Source organism: Phyllopteryx taeniolatus, chromosome 4, assembly GCF_024500385.1.
Source record: "Phyllopteryx taeniolatus isolate TA_2022b chromosome 4, UOR_Ptae_1.2, whole genome shotgun sequence".
NCBI classification, from domain to species: domain Eukaryota; kingdom Metazoa; phylum Chordata; class Actinopteri; order Syngnathiformes; family Syngnathidae; genus Phyllopteryx; species Phyllopteryx taeniolatus.
Window position 1 is genome coordinate 6052930 of NC_084505.1, and position 16595 is coordinate 6069524.

The following is a 16595-nucleotide window of genomic DNA, read 5'->3' on the forward strand; positions in this document are numbered from 1 at the left end:
CTGTCGTCCTCCGTGGTGGGCCACCAGAAGCGTTGACGGATGAAGAACGTTCTGCGGATTCAAGGGTGACAGGTAAGACGTGAGGAGTGGGCCCACTGCAGCACCTGAATCAGGGACAAGGAAAGAGTTCCGGGGACTCCCACCATGAACAGATTGCGCAACTAGGGCCTCCTTTACAAAGTGTTTAAATCTCAAATGCAAGCGAGGCCACAAAACAACTGTAAAGCAAGATGGGACCAGGATCGGTTTTGGTGCAATCTGTAACGAACTGGTGGGACAGGGCGTCAGGCTTAGCATTTTGGGCACCTGGGTGATGGAACAAGGTGAAAGTGAAACGATCAAAAAACAGTGCCCACCTGGCTTGACGGGCGCTCAGTCTCTTAGCAGAGTGGATGTATTCCAAATTTTTATGATCAGTCCACACAATGAACGGGTGTTTGCTCCTTCAAGAAAGTGCCGCCATTCCTCCAATGCCATCTTCACCGCTAAGAGTTCCCTGTCTCCGATCCCATAATTCCTCTCCACCTCAGACAGTCTGCGAGAAATGAAGGCACAGGCGTGTACCATACCATCCTCTGGGTATCGCTGGGACAGCACCGCGCCAACTCCTCCCTCCGATGCAACAATCTCAACAATAAATGTTCTATCTGGGTCTGGGTGGACCAGGACAGGAGCAGAGGAAAACAGTCTCTTTAGATGACAAAAAGCTAGGTCAGCCCCGTCTGACCAACGGAAATGTGTCAAGGTAGATGTGAGAGCGGTGAGGGGGGCTGCAACTCGATTGTAGTTTCGAATGAAATTGGCAAAGCAGTTGCAGCTCCTTTCATGTCGAAGGTTTTGGCCATTCAGTGACCTACCTTGGCTGGGTCCATCTCGAGCTGCCCCTCGGCGATGACGTAGCCCAGGCAGGTGGTCCTTGGAACATGGAACTCACATTTTTCCACCTTCACAAAGAGCTTGTTCTCGAAGTCTCTGGCGAACATGTTGTTCGTGATCTGCGCTGGAACTGGAGAAGATCAAGATGTCGTCAATGTACACAAACACAAATTTGCCAATCATGTCACGCAAAACGTCATTGACCAGGACTTGGAAGATAGCAGGAGCGTTGGTCAAGCCGAAAGGCATGACGAGGTATTCGTAGTGCCCTCTATGAGTGTTGAAAGTCGTCTTCCACTCGTCCCCCTCTCGAATGCGGACAAGATCGTATGCCTGGCGCAGGTCAAGTTTGTAAAAGATTGTTGCTCCGTGAAGGGGGGAAGAGACTAAATCAATCAGGGGCGTGGGGTACCTGTTCTTTTTGTTAAGACCACAATAATCAACACACTTTGTCCACAAAGAAAAAACCTGCTCCCACCGGTGTACAGTAAGGCCAAATTATACCTGCCGCCAGCGACTCGCTGATATAAGTTTCCTTGGCCTCCCCCTCAGGACGTGAGATGTTAACGAGCCAGCTGCTGGGAAGTGGTGCACCGCGCTGGACCTCTATAGCACAATCGTATCGTCTGTGCGTGGGCAGAGCTGTGGCCTGGTGTTTACTGAATACTTGAGCTAAGTTTTGATAAATTACAGGTACACAAGACAAATCAGGCTCCTCACTTTGACTTTGACATTAGGAGGCCCCGCAGCAGTCAACAAGCAGTTCGCATGGCAAAAATTGCTCCAGGAGGTTATTTTATGGACTGTCCAGTCGATGTTGGGATTGTGGGTCTTCAGCCAATGCAAGCCAAGCACAATCTGAACTTGCAGTCAATCAAAAACAAAAACTAAAAATTTCTTGATGGTTACCAGAGAGTTTAAGAGGAACAGCGACGGTCGTTTCTTTGACACGAGAAATCAGCTGCCCATTGAGAGCAGTGGCCTTCTTTGGAGCGGTTAGAGTTTACAGATTAATTCCCAATTGAGTCACCAGTCAGCGTTCAGATTCTCATCTGCTCCAGAATCTACTAGGGAAAAGATGGGCAAAGACAAGTTATTCCAGCAGATGGTAGCAGAGATCTTAAAACGGGGTGAAAAAGAGGAACTTGAGTGACTCACCAATGCCTCCTTCCTCATTGGTGAGTCCGACAGTTTGATGGATGTGTGGGACATTTGGCGATGTAATGGCCAGCATCTCCACAACAAAAACACAGATTGGACGATCTCCTGCGTGTCTTCTCGACATCTGAGAGTTTTGCTCGTCCTAGCTGCATAGGCTCGCTGCTATCCAGGGGCGGGGCTGAGGATGAAGGCTGTGGCTCGGAGATAGATTCAGAAACGTATCGTGGTGAGAACTGGGAGGTAGGCGGAGTCAGGAGTCTCGAGTTGCGTTCCCTGTGATGCTCATGGAGATGACAATCGAATATAATAGAAAGATGAATTAGTTGCTGTTCATAGACTTCAGCTCAGCATTCAATACCATCACGCCTAAACAACTGATCTACAAACTGGACCAGGTGGGGCTCAATTCTTCGATGTGCAATTGACTGCTGGACTTTCTGACAGGGCAGTACGGGTCGGCAGCAACACATTCAGCACCATCACTCTGAACACGGGGGCCCCTCAAGGTTGTGTGTTGAGCCCCCTCCTCTTCACCATGCTGACCTATGACTGCACCCCGACATACAGCTCCAACCTCTTCGTCAAGTTTGCAGACGACACAACTGTGGTGGGTCTCATCAGCAACGTGGACGAGACAAACTACAGGAGTGAGTTGAGCTGCCTGGCCAGGTGGTGCATGGACAACAATCTCTCCCTGAACGTGGAGAAAGCAAGGAGGTTGTTGTGGACTTCAAAAAAATACATTCCAGCATGCTCCCCTGAAGATCAATGGTGCTGCGGCGGAGAGGGTGCGCAGCACCAAGTTCCTGGGAGTGCACATCACTGAGGACCTCTCCTGGACCAACAACACCTCATCATTGGCCAAGAAAGCTCACCAGCGTCTCTACTTCCTGCGCAAGCTGAGAAGAGCCAGAGCCCGAGCCCCATCATGTCCTTGTTCTACAGAGGGACCATAGAGAGCATTTTGACCAACTGCATCACTGTGTGGTACGGAGCCTGCACCGCATCCTGCCGCAAGACTCTCCATCGCATAGTGAGGGCAGCTGAGAAGATCATCGGAACCTCTCTTCCCTCCCTGCAGGACATTTACAGCACCGCCTCACCCGCAAAGCCCCCCTTATAGCGGTAGATGCCACCCATCCGTCACACAGCCTCTTCAGTCTGCTGCCATCAGGCAGGAGACTGCGGAGTCTGCGGGGCAGAACTACCTGACTCAAAGACAGTTTTATTCATCAGGCTGTCAGGAATCTGAACTCTCTGCCCCCTCTACCGCTTCAGTCCTCTACAAACCTGAACTCTGACGCCCCTGAAACATGTAGATGCACCTACACTCACACACACACAATACACGAACACACTCACACCAGACTCAGGGTCGCACCAGCCACTTTTGCAGCATTGAGGTTTTGTCATCTAATTTATAAATGTCTTATTTGCCTTGGTTCTCTGACCTTGACGACGTTAGACACATCACCTGACCTTTGATATTTGCACACTCAATTGATACTTTTTATACTGTATATACAATAGTTTATTTAGCTTTTATATTGATGTTATGTGTCTGTCTTTCGGACCCTTGAGTAACATAATTTCAATCATCTGTATGTGTTACGCATATTGAAGAATTGACAATAAAAGTACCTTATACTTTGTACCTTGTATCATCTGTGACATCTGTCAAATCCGGGCTGGTACCCAATTTAACTAGATTTATGTCATGTCACTGCTCCAGGGTCTTGCTAGTGGCTTATATAAGACTGAACTCTTGGTTAAAGTGGGAGGAGATAGCTATCGGGGTGGCTTGATGTTTGATGGGGACAGGTGAATCTTCTCCAACAATATGATTTAATCAAGGGCCTGGTACTGCATGGCCTTCAAAAGGGGAGCTGTGGAGGTAGTCAAAAAGGAACACAGAGGGAGGATAACACATCATGCAACCTTTTTAATCTAAAGGTCCTCTCAGTCACCTAGCTATGTTTTTCGTCACGCTCCGTCCTTCTGCCAACTTTCCTCTAAATCTCTACATCTTTTACACACTGCTCCAGTTCTATTATTAGCTCGATGCATTTTTTTTCACTTTGCATATAATTTTGCACTCTATCCCTCTTTTGATCCCCAAAATATCTCACTCAATGTTAGAAAATACAATATGTCGGTATCCTAATTATCTTGTGGCTTTTCAAGGAAGCATATCCATTCAGTGAGAAGGTTAACTTAAATGTTTGACCAGTCTGCCTGGCATTACAAAATATGACCCCCCCTTTTGTGACATGTAGTACATATGTGAATTCAAATTAAGTAAAAAAAAAACACTACACATTCTCTTTAACTGCTGGTTTCTTTCTCTTGCAGCTCTGCATGAGTTCCCAACAGACCTGTTCACAAACAAAGAAAGAACTGAAGGAGCAGTGGCCTTGCATGTCTTGTGCGTAAGTTATCCATACAGCTGTATAATTCAAGAGTGTGCTTTTATTAATTTTAGAGCCCCAGTACTTTTACATTTCACAGAGTAAACCAGTTGATATTCTATCCATCCATCCATTTTCTGAGCTGCTTCTCCTCACTAGGTGACCCTATCCCAGCTATCATCGGGCAGGAGGCGGGGTACACCCTGAACTGGTTGCCAGCCAATCACAGGGCACATACAAACAAACAACCAGTCGCACTCACATTCACACCTACGGGCAATTTAGAGTCTCCAATTCATACATGTTTTTGGGATGTGGGAGGAAACCGGAGTGCCCGTGTTCTCCCACGCAGGCACGGGGAGAACACGCAAACTCCACACAGGCGGGGCCGGGGATTGAACACCATGTATGTTCATCATCAATAGGGGTCATTTGAGCTGTGCTTTGTTTGGTCCCTCACCTACTGTAAATCCTGTTTGCCATGGGTGACCCTACCAGGGGTGTAAAACCCCAGACAACTTAGCTCCTAGGATCATTGGGACAGACAAACCCCTCTACCAAAATAAGGTGATGGCTCAGGGAGGGGTAGGCTGTAATGGTTATTGTTATTCAATGGTTACGTGCACCAAAGGAAAAACACGGGGTTGAAGAAAAATATCACTAAATGACTGCAAAAATTATGATTGTGCCAAAACCTCTGGACTTGGACACTAAACACTAAAATCCCATTTCACAACCTAGAATAGTTACACTTACTGATGCTCTTGTAATTTTATACTTCTCTCTTCACAGACTATTTACCTGTTCTGTGCTCTAGCTCTGGTCTGTGATGACTACTTTGTCCCCTCCCTGGAGAAGATATGCAAGGTATAAATATGTGGATAAACAATACTGTCTGTTGAGTTAATTATTATTTATCTTGCTATTGTTGAAAATTGCATAACTTTGACTGTCGATGGATTGATATTAGCGCCTTTGACCGTGAATACAAATCATACACTACATTCTCCTCAGATTAGATCAGATTTGAGAGAGACTGGATTTAAAAAAAATAAAATAAAAAAAATAAGACAACTTAAAAAACATCATCAGGATTCTTACCCACGTTTAATAGGAACATCTTTCTGAGAACCTTTACCATCATAAAAAAAAAGTCCACGATGTAAAACGGTTGAGGAGGTTGTTCACAAATAAACACACGGACAAATCCACACTGATAAAAACATAACATCCTCAGAAGAGGGTCAGTATATATAGTACAAATGTTTGCATCCATCCACTTTCTATACCGCTTATTCGCTTTAGGGTTACGGGTAAGCTGGAGCCTCGCCCAGCTGACTTTGGGCAAGAGGCAGGATACACCTTATACAGGTGATGTTAGCATCCAGGTATTTATTTAATTTTAATATAATGTATTCAAAGTTGAGTCATATTTTAAATATATTGTGTTTTCTGCGCCAAGCTCACAAAGTTTATTTTTGCAGTTTTCTGTGATAGCAAAATAATGTTATACAGGATAGCTTGGATGGGAAAAAACATTGGGGCTCTTCTATGTATAATTTTCTTCACTACTCTTCTCGATCCCGGGCTTTGCAGCATCTTCATCTCAGTGAGGACGTGGCAGGTGCAACCTTCATGGCTGCAGGCAGCTCGGCTCCCGAGCTCTTCACGTCCATCATTGGTATGAAGACATACGATCAGCTGAAACATGCTGTACATGACATGAGCATTTACATTTTAGATATTTACAATTTTGTGAATATATATATATATATATATATATATATATATTAATATATATATATTTATATATATACGGAAAAACATTTTTAAAAAACGCAATCATAACGGTGTCAATTATCTGTCAATTGTATGGCCTGGTCCCTATCCCCTGTGAAAAGTGGGGGTCCACTGTGTCTGTCTGTCTGTCTTGTCTGCATGCGTGTATGTTTGTGTGCGTGCGTGCGTGCATGCATACGTGTACGTATGCGTGTATGCTTTTGTGTGTAACTTGGCTCACTTTCTTCCCAGGAGTGTTTGTTACCAAAGGTGATGTAGGTGTGGGGACCATTGTTGGCTCAGCAGTCTTTAACATACTCTGCATCATCGGCGTGTGTGGCTTCTTTGCAGGACAGGTATGATGTAATTTCGGCGCTGATTCAATAGACAGAAATATTGCTGGGTGGGTGGCTTTGAAGATTGAGCAAAGTGAATGAATGAACTATTAATGTCATGCCAGTGTCAGATTTATTTTTTACAGTTGCCTCCTGCTCCCCGCTCCCATCTTTGTCAAAGTGTTATTGCTTAAAAGAGTTGTTATATAAAGAGAAAATATCAAAATTAATATGATTTGTACAAAGTCAGCCTCAGACAAAAGATTGTAAATTCATGTCAAGATACACAGATAATATAGAGAGCATCTTTCACTGATCCCATCTGATGTGCAAGTGGAAGGGTGGGCCCTTGAATTAAAATGAACAGAGTCCAAGGATAAGCTCTTTGCTCTGAAAAACACACACGCTTGACTTCAGTGATGTAATCCCAGATTGCATATTATGTAATAGTGAGATAATGAGGTAGAAACACAGGCGATATGACAGGGCTTGGAGAGATGTGGTGCAGTAAATTCATCATCCGGTCTATCAAATGCACTTTGCAACACAATATTATTTAACTTTAATAATAGGAAGAATAATAATAGTCATGTTTTTTCCATCAATTTAACAATAATAATAATGATACCCCAGAGGTTCCCTGTTCAAATCTTCTCCACGGCCATCCCCTGTGGAGTTTGGATGTTTGAGTGAATACTCTGACTTTCTCCCATATGCTGTCTGGCAGCATGGTGTACTAGTGTTAAGCATGTCTGTATGACAGTTCCGAGGTTCTTGGCTCCATTCTCGGCTCAGGCCGTCCCATGTGATGTTTGCACGTTCTCCCCGTGCTCTTGTGGTTTTTCTCCGGGTGCTTTCTCTCACATTCCAATGGTGCATGTAATTAAGTAATTAAAGTGTATATGTGAGTTTAAATGGTTGTCTGTATGTCCCCTGCAGTTGACTGCCAACCAGTCCAGGGTGCACCCTGCCTCTCGCCCAAATTCAGCTGGGATAGGCTCCAATTCACCCACAACCTAAATGAGGACAAGTGCTATCGAAAATTCTTCTCTCTCGAGGACCGTTCATACTTCATTAAGATTAGTAACTGTCTCAGAACAAATGGCTATGACCAGTGGTGGTCCCCAGGGGCCAATCCTGGGACCCTATTGTTCAACTTTACATACAGTATGCTAGCTATGCCAGCTAATATGCAGCTATAAAGTGTCTTCCACACCTATGCAGATCACACTCAGATCTGCGTGTCATTGACGACAACATGGACCTGTAGATTTACTGTGTCACTGCATCGAACAGGTCAGTGTTTGGATGCAAAACCATTTTCTCAAGATAATAGCAGACAAAACAAAAAGTGTCTGTGACCCACAGAAACAATGAAAAAATGTTATGTCACCTTGACACTCTCTCTCTAAAACTGAATAATCAAGTTAGAAACCTAGGGGTAAAATTGGATTCATACCTAAATTTTAACAGCCACATTAAATCAATAACATCAGCAGCCTTTTACTGTCTAAAAAACATTGCCCAAATCAAAGGAACAGTGTTTAAACCTCACTTAGCGAGACTAATCCAAGCGTTTGTCTCCAGCAGGTTAGACTACTGCAATGGCGTGCTAACTGGGCTCTCTAAATTAACGAGACAGCTGCAGTAGATCCAGAATGCTGTTGTTCGAGTCATGACTAGAACCAGGAAATACAATCATATTAGTCCAGTGGTCAGGTCTTTGCACTGGCTTCCTGTCACTCAGAGAATAGACTTTAAAACAGCTCTTCTTGTATTCAAGTCTTTTCATGGTCTAGCACCAAATACATCTCTGACATGTTAGAGCCATATGAACCTTGTCGGAGTCTGAGACCCTCAGGGAGTGGCCCCTGTCTGATGCCCAGGGTCAAGACTAAACACGGCGAGGCTGCGTTTCAGGTTTATGCTGCTAAAATCTGAACAGTCTTCCAAATGTAAGACTAGCCTCAACTCTGTATGTTTAAATCTAGGCTGTAAAAAGCTGTGCATATAACAACTCCAAGTACCTTGTCGCCCGTGGGTGTCGCTGTTGCCTGTTCCAACTCCCAAGTGGCGGTACTCAACAGAGTGGAGGCGGCTTTGTTGGTGCGATCCTTCGACTGGTGGGGAGTTAATTAACTTAGCGTCCGGGGGCGAACTCGGCATCCTTGGGTCTCCGCTTTGAAGCGCCATGCAGCCGTGATTCATTGAGCATCGGTATGGCAAAGCAACTGTCTGTGTCTTGTTTTTGATGGTTTATGGCTGCTGATTCGTTTAGCGAAGTTAGTTTAGTGAAGTTGCGTCTTGCCAGAAGTTGCGTCTCGCCAGTCTCTATTGTCTACCTTGGCGGGGAGCGGCGGTAGTGCGAGGCTGGAGTGCCGGGTGGCATCTTTTGCATGACATGTCCGCTACACCAGCCAATCGCAGGGGACATATAAACAAACAACCATTCACACTCACATTCACACCAACAAGCAATTTGGAGTCTTCAATCAACCTACCACGCATGTTTTTGGGATGTGGGAGGAAACCGGAGTCCCCGGAGAAAACCCACCCAGGCACGGGGAGAACATGCAAACTCCACACAGGCGGGGCCGGGATTTGAACCCCGGTCCCCAGAACTGTAAGGCAAATGTGCTAAACAGTCGGTCACCGTGCCGGCTGGTTACATTTTCCTTTTTGTAATTTTATGAAGCTGCGAAGGACTTTGAATTGACTTGTGTATGATTTGTGCTCCACAAATAAACATGCCTTCTCTTGCCTTGCCTAAAGGTTGGATGCTTTGGTAAACAGGTGGTGTTTCAGGAGTTTTTTATTTTTTATTTGTTTTTTATTTTTATTTGTTATTTATTTTATTTATTTTTTTACAAAATGGAAGGAAGCTAAAGGATGCAGCATCACAAATTTGAATAGGGATAGGGTTTCCGGGGCGTTGAGACTGTCAGTAAGATGAAAGACGGCCCTTTTAGTTGCAAAGCACAAAAGAAATCAAATATGAGTAAATATTTTCAAATTTGCTTTTCCTTTACGTTTTACTCTGGTTCTCAGTAGCACACATAGCAATCATAGCTAGGAGTGGCACCTTCAAGATGTGACTTTTGACTCCCAATCTCAGCATGAGAATTTTGTGGGAAACGAGAAGTCAAGACACTGGTTCCTCTTTTGAATTATTTAAAAACTACACCAGCACCATTGTAAAATGGCATAGTGTCTTTGGCATAGGCCCAATTTGGGGGTGAAGCACCCCTAAAATTAATCCCAACACGGCTAAAATTTGAGAGACCGCCCTAGTTTTGTAGTGTGTTTTTAAAAGTGTAAAATCATAGTACTTGGTTATTACCTAATATTTTATCAACAAAAAACAGCAACGCCGCACACATTGCCTCAAAAATGGTTTGCTCCACTAATAGGTGTTTCTAGCCCATTTTGGGAAGCACCCCTAAAATTAATCTCCGCACCCCTAAACCTTTCATCCGAGAATCGCCCCAAGTCGTTGGCTTTCCGATACAAGAGGTCTGTTGAACAATTATTCTGTTTACATCAGTATGCTAATGATATCTGTGTATAACAATGTTGCAAAACACTAGCTGTTTACTGTACAATTCTACCCTTTCTGTACCCCCTCAGGCTGTGAAGCTCTCTCACTGGGCTCTCCTTCGAGACAGTGTTTACTATACCTTTTCAGTCACAGCCCTTATTGCGGTAAGAGACTCATTTTGGGACCTTGCGTCCTTCAAATTTCATTCATTGAGTTTCTAGACATCATTATTTTCTCAAAAAAATGGTTTTAAACATTATGTTTCATCTTGTCCATCTGTTCGATTATCTGGGGTTAAATGTCTGACAAAAATATGATGCAAAACAAGCATAATACACCACTCACAAAAAGTTAGGGATATTCTGCTTTTCGGGTGATTTTTCAGGATAACACCAGTTGTGAATTTTGCCGTTCAGCTCTTTGTTAAGCCCGGTACACACATAAAGACAATTGGCCTCTTCTTGTGCCGATATTGCCCCTTCCTGACCAAGCATGTCAAATGCCAGAAAATCTTATACTTTATAAGATTATCCTATGAGGTTGTCCATGGGTCTGATGTGTGTTAAGAGTGGAGTCGTCTCGATTTTAGGGTCCAAAACAGGTGGGGGCCGACAATCTTCAATAAAAATGTGTTCAATATTTCATATTCATGTGTTGGGAACGCCAACTTCTCCCGAATCAGGATGCCAAGAATGGTGACCTGGAAAAGAATGTAGCCAATCAAAGAAGCACCCAAGACTGACACAAACAGAAAATACACAAAAATATCTTCCCTGATGTCGTTTAAAAGTGTATAGTTTAAAAGTGGGTTCATCGGCATTTTACAAGGCTTCGACAATCTTCGGGAACACTCGGGAAACAACGGTGCGTATCCGGAAGTGTTTCTTCTGCTTCGGTTTTGTGAGATGACGTGTGATGACGCAAGATTTCTACATCGGCGATAGGACAGACTCTTTACGTGTGTGATGTGCTGTGTTGAGATTCTTGGCGCACACCACACACATGACGGCCAAAATTGTTGAATGGCTGATTTTTTTTTTTATCTTTGTGTGTGGGGTCTGTAGCAGATAAAAAATAGTTAGATTATATTTGAAAAAATCTGTGTGTGTACCAAGCTTTAGAGAACAGCAAAAATTGTGCAAAAATTACGGAAACATTGAACAGTTGGATATGTGCATTCAAATGTTTATTCTAGGTCAAATTAAGTTCACTTTTGAAACTTGCACTTTTCACTTGAAAAATTTATATTTCTGACTATACCGTAAATAATCGGACATAGTTTTGTCAATTACAATGAAAAAATTTAACACTGAAATGTTTCTGTGCCTCTCTAGTTCATCTACGATGAGAAGGTGTGCTGGTGAGAAAAAAAACAACATATTTTTGTATTTATTTTTAATCAAACTGTTCATCAGTCAAAATAACATGACTTGTCGTATATGCTTGTGTCAAGGTGGGAGTCTCTTGTCCTTGTTCTGATGTATGCAATCTACATCCTCATCATGAAGTGAGTCACCTTCGGATGACTTCAATCTGTCAAATAGACTGGGTTGTTTGCACCTAATTTCCCAAATTGCTGAGTTTCCGCACAGTTGTTTCCGGTTTTGAAAAATTGCCTAATTCTACGTACGGTGTTTTAAGAACATCGTCTTTTTTAAGTTCTCCTCCAAAGCACCGAGCAGCAAATTAGAGGAGCGCTCGAATATATGCCTTTTCTTGCATCCGTGGATATGAAGGTATAGAAGTCAATATTCATCCTAACATTGTGGTTACGTTAGATTATTGATATGATAATCCCAGTTAGTAATAGAATATGCATGTGGTAATGTAATAATGTTAATATGAAAATTTTTAGTTATGTATTTAGGCAGAAAATATCCATCATTGTGTTGTATGTGTATTTAAGTTATTTTATTTTTATCTGTTTTGCATTATTCGTGTCACATAAAGACAGATAAACAGACAGACAGAGGAAGTGGCCGGGCTTCCATGAATACGCATGAAAAACCTCACAGCGTAAATGTGGGGCTGCTGACGTTTTAGGTAACTTTTCTCCATCTAACCGAGTATACAATCAAATGTCGTCATCAGATCCACAGTTATTCTGAGTTATTTTTTAGTTCCTGGATCTCTTCCTTTAAGAAGTCTATTTCACCATTTGATGTTTTCATGTGCTGCAGTGAAAGCAGGTTCTGAGGCAGAGCGATATACATAATCATGAGTGAGTTCAACATCGCTGGGAAATCTGCGTTAGCTTAAAATGGCGTTGAATTACGATGGCCATGTGCACATTGTAACATAGCAATGTTCATGGTATTGTTTGTGTTGCTTTTGGGGGAAAAACATCTTTAAGACACACACTTGATTGTTTATTCAAGACTATGAATACATGGCTGTCATTTTGGGCAAAATCACAACAAATATTGTGGCACGGCGTTATGTACAAAGAGCCCATTGAGTCAAGTTCTGTACAATGCAACAGTGTTTTGTCCATCTGTCACGATCAGGTTTAACAACAGAGTCCGGAGTTACCTCAACAATCGTAAGAAGAGCTCAGTGAATCTGATCAATGGGTTGACAGTAAGCACTGATCTGGAAGATGTTAATTGCGATGCTACCGCAGTCCTGCTCAAGAAAGGTAACAATGTGTATCTATTTCACACAGTCTTTACTCTTTAACTGGTCTCTGTGGGTTTTAGCGGCTGAAATAAATATTTAACACGTCACCATTTTCTCACTAAATATTTTTCCAAAGGTGCTATTGACATGAAATTTTCACCAGATGTTGGGAACAACCCAAGTAATCCATACATACAAAGAAGGTAGACCAAATAAGATCAGAAATTAAGTTGTGTGTAATAATGTGAAATGACTCAGGGAAAAAGTATTGAACACATGAAGAAAGTGCGGTGCAAAAAGGAATGGAAAGCCAAGACAAAATCTAATATCGATCAATAATCAAACAGCAATCCAGCCCCTTGTCAGTGCAAATTGATATCAGATAGTTCAGTCCTAATTCATGGCCTACAAAAGGGTCTTATTGCCAAGGTGTGAGTAAAGATACATCTCATGATGGGTAAAAGCAAAGAGATGTCTCAAGACCATTGCAAACTAATTGTTTCAAAACATAACGATGGCAGTGGTTACAGGAGCATAACTAAGCTTCTGAACTTTCCAGTGAGCATGGTTGGGTCCATGACACGTAAGTGGAAAGCCAATCATACCACCATAGATTTGCCTGAATCAGGTGCTCCTTGCAAGATTTCTGACAGAGGAATCGGGTGCTCCTTGCAAGATTTCTGACAGAGGAGTGCAACGAATAATCAGAAGAGTTGTTTAAGAGGTAAGGATCACCTGTGGAGACCTTAAAAAATACCTGAAATTAGGATGTACTGTTGTCACAAGGGTGGAACGGTAAACGACTGGTTAGCACATCCGCCTCACAGTTATGAGGACCGGGGTTCAAATCCTGGCCCCGCCTGTGTGGAATTTGCATGTTCTCCCTGTGCTTTGGGTGGGCACTCCGGTTTACTCCCACATCCCAAACACATGCGTGGTAGTTGATTGAGGACTCTAAAATGCCTGGAGGTGTGAATGTGAGTGCGAATGGTTGTTTGTTTCTATGTGCCCTGCGATTGGCTGGTGACCGGTTCAGGGTTTACCCTGCCTCCCGCCCGAAGATAGCTGGGATAGGCTCCAGCGACCCTAGTGAGGATAAGCGATAAAGAAAATGGATGGATGGATGGATGGATATTGGTGAAACAAACAGGGGTGATGAAGAAGTGATGGGTAAATTCAGCATCCAGATAAGGAACCTCGAGAGACAGATGGTGGTAGACTTTGCAAAAAGGATGGATAAGGCTGTAGTGAACACTTTTTTCCAGAAGAGGCAGGAACATAGGACCTACAAGAGCGGAGGTAGAAGCACACAGGTGGATTAAATTTTGTGCAGATGATGTAATCTGAAGGAGGTTACTGACTGTAAGGTACTGGTAGGGGGGAGTTCGGCGAGACATCTTAGGATGGTGGTGTGTAAGATGCGGGCGGGGACGAGGTTTGAACCCAAGTCCCCAGAACTGTGAGGCAGATGGGCTAACCAGTCGTCCACCGTGCTGGCCTTCACCAACATGTCCATAAAATATACACCAATCACGACTCTTTCTGTCTGGGATGCTCAGAACGACTTGGTCCAGGCCGATCCGGTATGGAATTCTTTGGATGAAAGCTCATATTTGTTTGGCAAAGTTTTAAACCTGATGGCCTTCCTGACGCAACCCTCTGCATTTATCCGGACTTGGGACTGGTCTACAGTTTGCATTGGCTTATGCCCTTCATAGGGCTGCATTACGCAAGACCCCATCCATCCATCCATTTTCCTCCGCTTGGTCGAGTTTGGGTCACAGGGGCAGCAGCCTCGGCAGGGAAGCCCAGACTTCCCTCTCCCCAGCCACTTCCTCCAGCTCTTCCAAGGGGATCCCGAGGCGTACCCAAGCCAGCCGAGAGACAGAGTGGAGGGACGTGCCCGGAACACCTCACCAGGGAAGTGTCCGCGAGGCATCCTAATCAGATGCCCCAGCCACCTCATCTGGCTCCTCTCAATGCGGAGGAGCAGCGGCTCCACTCTGAGCCCCTCCTGGATGACCGAGCTTCTTACCCTATCTCTAAGGGAGAGCACGGACACCCTGCTTAGGAACAAATTTCTTTGCATGTATCCGGGATCTTGTTCTTTTGGTCACGACCCACAGGAAGCACAGACTGGTAAATTGAGAGCTTTGCCTTTTGGCTCAGCTCCTTCTTCACTATGACAGACTGATACAGAGTCCGCATCACTGCAGATGCTGCACCGATCTGCCTGTCGATCTCCCGTTCCATTCTTCCCTTACTCGTGAACAAAACCCCAAGATATTTTAACTCCTCCACTTGGGGCAGGATCTCATCCCCGACCCGGAGAGGGCACTCCACTCTTTTCCGTCTGAGGACCAAGGTCTCAGATTTGTACGTGCTGATTCTCATCACAGCCACTTCACAACAGAACCACATCCATCTTCAAAAAGCAGAGATGCAATAGTGAGGCCACCAAACCGGACTATCTCTACGCCTTGGCTGCACCTAGAAATTCTGTCCATAAAAGTTATGAACAGAATCGGTGACAAACGGCAGCCTTGGCGGAGTCCAACCCTCACCGGAAACGAGTCCGACTTACTGCCGGCAATGCGGACCAAACACTGTCACTGGTTGTACAGGGACCGAACAGCACATATCGGGGGTTCAGCACCCCATACTCCAGAAGCCACCACAACCCCCCCCCCCCCCCCCCCCCACCACCACACACACACACACACACACAGGACTCCCCAAGGGACACCGTCGAACGCCTTCGCCAAGTCCACAAAACATATGTAGACTGGTTGGGCGTATTTCCATGCACCCTCGAGGACCCTGCCGAGGGTGTAGAGCTGGTCCACTATTCCACGGCCAGGACGAAAACCACATTACTCCTCCTGAATCTGCCTCACCGAACTCCTCCCACGCTCGAGTTTTTGCCTCGGCAACCACCAAAGCTGCATTCCGCTTGGCCAGCCGGTACCCATCACCTGCCTCAGGAGTCCCACAGGCCAAAAAGGCCCGATAGGACTCCTTCTTTAGCTTGACAGCATCCCTCACCACTGCTGTCCACCAAAGGGTTCGGGGATTACCGCCACGACAGGCACCGACTACCTTACGGCCATACCTCGGTCGGCCGCCACGGCAATAGAGGCGCGGAACATGGTCCACTCGGACTCAATGTCCCCTGCCTCCCCCGGGACGGGGGTGAAGTTCTTCCGGAGGTGGGAGTTTAAACTCCTTCTGACACGGGATTTTGAGAGACGTTCCCAGCAGACCCTCACAATACGTTTGGGCCTGCCAGGTCGGACTGGCATCTTCCCCCACCATCTGAGCCAATCCACCACCAGGTGGTGATCAGTTGACAGCTGCGGCCCTCTCTTCACCTGAGTGTCCAAGACACGATGACACGAACACAAAGTCCGATGACACGAACACAAAGTCGATCATCGAACTGCGACCGAGGGTGTCCTGGTGCCAAGTGCATGTATGGACACCCTTATGCTTGAACATGGTGTTCGTTATGGACAATCCGTGGTGAGCACAGAAGTCCAATAACAGAACACCACTCGGGTTCTGATCGGGTGGGCCGTTCCTCCCAATCACGCCCCTGCAGGTCTCACTGTCATTGCCCACGTCAGCATTGAAGTCCCCCAGCAGAACGATGGAGTCCCCAGCGGGAGCTCTCTCCAGGACCTCCTCCAAGGACTCCAAAAAGAGTGGGTACTCTGAACTGCTGTTTGGTGCATAGGCACAAACAACAGTCAGGACCCGTCCCACCACCCGAAGGCGGAGGGAGGCTACCCTCTCGTCCACCGGGGTGAACCCCAATGTAGAGGCGCCGATACCCACACCTGCGCGGCGCCTCTCACCGTGGGCAACTCCAGAGTGGAA

The 16595-nt window shown here is 45.1% G+C and overlaps 1 protein-coding gene across 2 annotated transcripts in view; it reads left to right on the top strand.

The window, feature by feature from the left end:
* The window catches only part of LOC133477426 (sodium/potassium/calcium exchanger 3-like), an 80489-nt gene that overhangs the window by 50348 nt on the left and 13546 nt on the right, over positions 1 to 16595 (top strand). For both annotated transcript variants that reach the window (XM_061772147.1, XM_061772148.1), the window contains exons 3-10: positions 4390 to 4466; positions 5238 to 5312; positions 6042 to 6126; positions 6477 to 6580; positions 10187 to 10261; positions 11432 to 11457; positions 11551 to 11604; positions 12605 to 12735. In XM_061772147.1, the coding sequence (XP_061628131.1) occupies positions 4390 to 4466; positions 5238 to 5312; positions 6042 to 6126; positions 6477 to 6580; positions 10187 to 10261; positions 11432 to 11457; positions 11551 to 11604; positions 12605 to 12735 (627 nt within the window). The remainder of the gene's footprint in view (positions 1 to 4389; positions 4467 to 5237; positions 5313 to 6041; positions 6127 to 6476; positions 6581 to 10186; positions 10262 to 11431; positions 11458 to 11550; positions 11605 to 12604; positions 12736 to 16595) is intronic.